The sequence below is a fragment of the Elephantulus edwardii genome, unplaced genomic scaffold (assembly GCF_000299155.1).
Source record: "Elephantulus edwardii isolate Elephantulus edwardi_28Jun2011 unplaced genomic scaffold, EleEdw1.0 scaffold00013, whole genome shotgun sequence".
In the NCBI taxonomy this organism is placed as follows: Eukaryota; Metazoa; Chordata; class Mammalia; order Macroscelidea; family Macroscelididae; genus Elephantulus; species Elephantulus edwardii.
In genome coordinates, this window is record NW_006399763.1 from 20,152,329 (window position 1) to 20,159,375 (window position 7,047).

Here is a 7,047-nt window from a genome sequence, read left to right on the forward strand (position 1 = left end):
TCTGCAGTAAGTGCATGAGGTCCTCCTCAGTTTCAGCGAGCAAAGTTGTGTCATCTGCATAACGCAGATTGTTGATAGATCGTCCACCAATCCTAACGCCACGCTTCTCCTCATAGAGCCCAGCCTCTCAGATAATCTGCTCTGCATACAGGTTGAAAAGGTATGGAGAACCTGATTATGCATATTTGTTTTTATTTCTGTATTTCCAAAACATTTGTAGCCCGTGTTCTACATTTTCTCAAACAAAAACATTTGCTGAATGTTGGGAGATTCCATGTCTCCTGTGTGTGTGTGTGTGTGTGTGTGTGTGTGTGTGTGTGTGTTTCTTTTTTTAGTTTCTTACCAGAAATCGTTTTACCTTTTGTGTAGCACACCTATCATATTTCATTTCCTATTTTACTGATGTTTATTGAATTAAACTGATCATATCTCACAAGATGCCCATGACATCTGGATCTGTAGTGTTCTCATTATGTGGTTCACTGTTTGGCTGCTAACTGAACAGCCAGGAACTTGCGTCCACTTCTCTTTCCTAGGGAGAAAGATTTGTAGTCTTCTTTAAAGATTTCAGTCTTAGAAATGCAGTGGGCCAGTTCTTCTATATTCTATGGCATCATTAATTGAAATTCACTCAAATAACAACAAAACAAAATAAAATAACATTTATATCATTACCTTTAGTGATATATCTTCTTTAATATTTGCATTTTCCCCATAAATGTACCTTATGCAATAAACACATTGTAATATACTGATTTTCTTTTTCAGTAGTATTTATATGACTAACTAACCATTCCAAAATGTATAGTTTAAAAATTACCTGTAACTGCAAGAGATATTTCTGGCTATAGTGTAAAAAATTTACTTACTCCTCAGGTTCCTGTTTGTCTCTCTCTGATTTCTTCGTGTTTAAAGAAATCATCCAAAGATCTTAGGTGGCTTTTTACTGCTTTAAAATAAAGTTAATTCTTCTTACCCACAGTGATGTACTTGAACTTTCAAAATATCAAGCAGGAACCATTGTGCATATTTGGACATACATAATTTCTTTCCTGATCCAAAATACTAAGGTTATATTGTTAGATGTCAGTGAGTCTCGTACAATTCATAGCAACCTTATGAACAGTCCATCTAATCCCTGATCTAGCCTCTGCCATCCTCATATTTTCTGGAATAGTTGAGCCCGTTGCTGTAGTCCCTGTGTCAGTCATCTTATTTAGGATCTTCCTCTCTTTTACTTACCCTTCACCTTTCCAAGCTTGATGTCCCTTTCAAAGGAATAACCTCTTCTAACAACATACCCAATCTGTATGAGACAAAGCTTGGTCCTCTTTGCTTCCAGCGGGCATTCTTGCTGTGTTCATTTCTAAAGGAAGTCTGTTTTTAAGTCAACGTCTCAAACGTAATTGAAACTTGTTTTTGTTGTGTTAACTCTACCTCAGAGGATGTAATCTGTAGCTTTAAGTTTTTCCTAATTGTCCTTTCAGAAATACAAATTACAACCTTGTAGTAAATTCGAGTTATAATTTATGATACCTTACTTAGTATTGTACTTAGGAGAAGTCAAAAGTGACTCATATTTGTTGGACTTTTCATTTGGGGGGTTTTTTTAGGGGTGGTGGTGGTGGTTTGGTGGTCTTTCCTAATACTGAATTCTGATTTTACCGTTAGCTCCTCAAAGGGCAAAGCTTCATGTGGCTCTTTCAGCACTTTTCTTTAGGTTTCCTGGAATTTATTTGACTTAAATAGGGAAAGAAAACTCTTTATCAATGTTTTATCCTTTTAAAACTTTTGCATATATGCATGCATATCTTAGTCTCTCTGTCTCTTCTAAGATAAAAAGAATTTGAAGTCCGACATGGATTAAGATGATGAGTCCCACTCCTCTGTTACGCATATGATTTGACATTTCTGACATCAGCTGCTTCATCATATATATTTTTATTTTGTTATTCACCTTAACTATGAGTTAATGTTGTTCATCTCATAGGTTTTTCTGGTTTTCTTAATACAAGAATTTCTAACACATAGAAGATACTCAAATATTATCCCTACCAAGGAAATAATTAATGAAGAGAATGGATTATTTAGAAAAAAACAAGTGCCAAATTCATCCTTCCCATGCACCGAAGGTTATTTATTACCCTTTGAAACCAATATGGTTTGGAAAAGCTGTAAAGAATAGGGAGAATAGTAGTGTAATTTTACTTCGTCCTTCATTGTATTGAAATGTGCTTGTGAACCTTTTTTTTTTCTTTCTCCTCCCACCCCTTTGTTCCTTCTCCTACTTCAAGTGTTAGTTAGAACCTTATTGTTACCTGGGAATTCCAGTGCAAGGAGGCTCTAGGTCATAAAATTACATAAGTTTTGCTTACTATGAGTAGTTACATGGAATGTATTCAGACAAGTTTGATCTTTTTTGTCAGATTTTTTGTTTTAGATACTGATTGTTTTTGTGTTAAATGTTCATTTCCTGTAGATAAGCAGTTTTTAAACAACATTGGAATTAATGTAACATTTACTTTTGTTGTTGTTGTTAGGTGCCATTGAGTCAAGTACAACTCATAGCAACCCAATGAACAAAAAATCTGAACCCTGTTCCATGCTGTGCCATCCTCCCACTACCTGACACATGAGAGCCCATTGCAGCAGTTACCATGTCTGTCCATCTGGTTGAGAGTCTTCCTCTCTTTCACCAACCCTCCACTCTTCCCAGGATCATGTCCCTCTCCAAAGAATAGCCCCTCCAGGCAATGTGCCCAAAGTATGTAAGGCGAAGTCTCATCATTCTTGCCTCCAAAGAGCACTCCAGCTGCACACTCTCTGAGACATGTCTGTTTGTTGTTCTGGCTGTCCATGGATGTTCAGTGCTCCTTATGGTATATTATTACTTTTGAAGGAATCTGCCTTGGCCTCACAGATAATTTCATTGCCTTCTATAAAATTGAAGAAAACAAAAATAGATGATATCCTTGCATTTATGTCCATTCTCCATTAAGGCGGCAGCAACTGAAACACACACAAATTGTAGCCTGATTGTACATTTTGTTTAAAATAATTAATTCTGAATGTATTGCATATGAATTGTAGGTTATTTACTAAAATGTGTTAGGATTTCTCCCCTCTATTTTGATAACCTCATTTGTTACTGGCATACTTAGTGTCCAGTACTTCCTTCGTGCTGCTTCTCTACTCTCTCCCGTGGAGTTGAATCTGATTCATAGTCAGCCTCCAACAAATTTCTGAGGCTGTAAGTCTTTAAAGGATGGAAGTCCTTTATGTATGCTACCAGAGTTCCTTTGTTAAAGTCTACAGATGTTTACATTTTCAGTTGAATGAACCAGGAAATGTTAGTATATGGTGAACCAAAATTTGAAGTTGTTTTGAATCCATGTGTTATTTTATGGAGACAAGTAACTATATTGTTTAGTATTGTCTATATTAAGAACATGATTAGGTTTTTGGGGTTCTTTTGTTTCTATACTAGCACCATGCCTGTACTTTTTTTAAACCAGGAAGATATTTTCATTTTAAACACCACACATATAACAGATTACTTATTTTCCTCTTATTATAAATCCATGTCCTAAAGACCTCAGTAGAAAATTGTTTAAAAAATTATTTTTATGTCTAGATTGTAAGTGAAATTCACTTGTCATACTAACGTTGGAAAATGCAGACCTTCATTCTGAAGCTGCCTGTTTCTCATTTGGATTTGACATATTAAAAAGCATATAATTAATGGTTGACATTAGTAATTAACATTAACTTTATGGTGCTTAATATGCCATCATTCATCCATCAAATAACAGAGATGCATAATGTCTTGGCATAAAGGTTTTAATTATATAAAACGGCCCTTCAGTTTTCATATGGTATAAATAAAAAAAAAGTCCAAAATATATTTAAAGACGATTCCCCTAAGCATTTGTTGGGTGTGAACTGTATTTTTCTTCCCTTTTAGGAGTATGCATCAACAATTGTGTCAGGAACTTCAAACAGTGAACGTGGACCTAATTGTACAATCTTCATTATCAGCTAAAGAGCGCCACCTTGCTGCTGTTGCCGGTGCACTGTGGAAGCACTTCTTTTCGTTTTTGAAGACACAGAGGATGTCACACATAGTGCCTCTCTCACAACTTGCAGATGCAGCTGCAGGTCAGTGTTGCTTATTTGCTGTTTAGTTTCCCTTCTTGCAGCTCTTTGTGTCAGTTATTTCCTCTCTGTGGTAACGAATTCTTGCTTTGAGGCCCTAATAAGGTGTTAGAAACTTTTTTTTTTAATTTTTTTTTTTTTTTAGAAACATTTTAACAGTCATGAATATTTAGTTTTAAATTAGGGTATTTGGCTAGTTTTTTTTTTATTTTCCTCTTTGTAGAAGTAAAAATTAGATAATTATTTGGCAAACATAGAAGACAAATTTCAATGTCAAAATTATTGGTGAATGTGTATTGTTGTTAGGTCCTGTCCACTTGGCTCCGACTTGGAGCAGCTCATCCAGACAGCAGAAGGAAGGCCCAGATCTTGCCCCACTCTCACAGTCTCTGCTACAGTCACTTTGTTGATTCATCTTGTCACTTTGTTGATTCATCTTGTTGAGAATCTGCCTCTTCTCAGATCGTCTACTTTCCCAAGGATATATATTGAACTTAAAATGAACTTTCTTGTGGGTGTAGCGTTTGAAAAATAAAGTAGGATCCAAACAGTTCTAGTTTAAGTGGTTTTTTTTTAAATTGTATTAGCAGATATCAAGGTACAGGACCAAAGTTTAGTCTAAAGAGGGAAAGAATACAACATCAGTATCACTTCAACACCAAGCTGAAAAGATCAGAATAACATTGACCAGAAAGAAAGTTATTTGTTATGACTTATGCTCAATTCTAATTTAAGGTGTAACTTTACTAAGATTATTAGCTAAAGGATATGACCTTAGGCTGCGGGAGACCCTGAAACCTGTGAAAGTATAGATAAAAGTTTGAAAATAATATGTTCATATTTGCCATTTTCTAAGAAAAGGTCATTATTTTTCTCAAGAGGGATTTAGCCCAAAATAGGTTAAAAATACAGCAGTCAAAATGGTGATTTGCTCTTGTGACCCTGGATGAGATGAATTGACTCAGTGACTGGGATAATGCGGGGGGTATCGGAGACGAAGAAATTGGCTTGAGCTAGAACAGGGTTCACAGAACTTTTGTACATAGTGTCTCTGTAAGTCTCAAGTGACTCAGTGGCACATAACAACTGTTGAGTCGGAACCAACCCATAGTTGACCGTCTAGTGAGTTTTTAATGGCAGTAAATCACACGAAAGGAGACTGTACATCTTTGTCCCACATAGCAACTGGCAGCTTCAAATCTCATACCTTTGGTTGACAGCATAATTTCTTACTGCTACGCCACCGGAGTTCCTTATATGGTGACTGGATCTTTTTAAATGTATATAATGTTTAGGAAGCTTTGGTAACCTAGTGATTGTGGTGCCATCCCAAAGGCAGGTAGTTCAAATCCACAAGCTGCTCCATAGGAGAAAGAAGACCAGTCTCCTCCCATGTGATCTACAGCCTCTGAAAACCAACTGGAGGGTCAATTATAGGTCGATTCTGCCCTGATGGCAGTATGTTGGTTTTTGAATTGAATATTCTTGGGGAACGCTGGTACCTAATAGTTGGACTTCCATAAAGATTTGCAGCCTAGGAAACTCTGTAGGGCAGCTGTGTTCTGTCCTACCGAGTCTCTGTAAATTGGAATTGACTTGATGGCAATGAGTTTTGGTCTGGGGTGATGTTTTTTGATGATATTCTTTGAGTACCTAAATGATAAAAATGACCAGGCATTCAGCCACTAACCAGAAAATTATCAGGTCAGATCCACCAAGAGGAGTCTTAGAAGACAAACTTTAGTGACCTACATTCAAAATTTCATAACCTTGAAAACATTCCGGAGCATTTGTAGACCATAAGTAGACATCAATTCATTTGATAGCAGCCAACACAGCAAGTAGCAATTTAATTTAAAAAAAAAAATTTAAAGACCTTCATTTTGGATTGGCAGAGTGACTGTGAGAGAGGGCTTGAGTACAGCTGTGACAGAGAGGATTGTATTGGGGTAGCAGTCTGAGTCTGTTGTAAACTGGGTGAGGAGTTAGGGCTAACTTGACGTCACCTAACAACAGGCCAGCAAAACAGAAATCCACCAATAGTAGTCCACGCTTACTTTTAGGTACCAGATTCAAGGATGGAGCTTTGGTGATGAATTGGTTAAAGGTTCAGCTGCTAAGATAACTCAGATGGAAGCAGTCTGCTCCTGTCACATCCCAGGAAACCTTGAGTTGCAGTTCTGCTCTGACCAGCAAGTTGGAGTCAGCTCTATGGCGGTGGGTTTGTTTGGTTTCTGGGGTGGTTTCAAGGACCAGCTTTTAAAAACATGAAATATTAACCAAGATTATTGGATTTGATTGATTGATTTTGTCAAAGGAATGAGGAAAAGTCAGCTACGAGCATTACATAACATACTAAATGATAAACATTTTTTAAAAGATTTTGAATTCTCATTAACCGACTCATTGCAACTGAGTCTTTCCCCACCTTATTATAGCAGCTATAGAGTAAAACTTCCAAATAGAGTTTCCAAGGACTTTACTAAATTACCCAACCTCTTTTGCCCACAAATTATCAACTTTAGTTAGCATCCAAGTGTTTTAACCACTGAGTAACCAGGGCTCCGAAGGTGAGACCAAATTTATATCTCTTCTGAGGAATAACTAGCAGGTTCAAGCAGTTGATCTTTTGATTAGGAGCCTACTCCTCTAACACCAGCAGTCTTGAATATAAGAACACATTTATGTAATAAGACTTTTTTTATAAGGTAGATTGACAAATCATGACAGCTTTTTAACTACTGTACTATAGACTAAATATTAACTTTAATCCAGGCTTCCATTCCTAACATGTGTAACTTATCATTCTCACATGTTGTTGTTGTTGTTGTTATGTGCCATCGAGTCGCCTGCGACTCATAGCGACCTTATGTACAACAGCCCTAAACTCCG

At 36.7% G+C, this 7,047-nt stretch overlaps 1 protein-coding gene across 1 annotated transcript in view; it reads left to right on the top strand.

The window, feature by feature from the left end:
• MMS22L (MMS22-like, DNA repair protein) overlaps nucleotides 1-7,047 on the top strand; it is a 171,441-nt gene that overhangs the window by 128,520 nt on the left and 35,874 nt on the right. Inside the window, exon 14 of the mRNA XM_006881199.1 lies at nucleotides 3,965-4,158. Within this exon, the coding sequence (XP_006881261.1) occupies nucleotides 3,965-4,158 (194 nt within the window). The remainder of the gene's footprint in view (nucleotides 1-3,964; nucleotides 4,159-7,047) is intronic.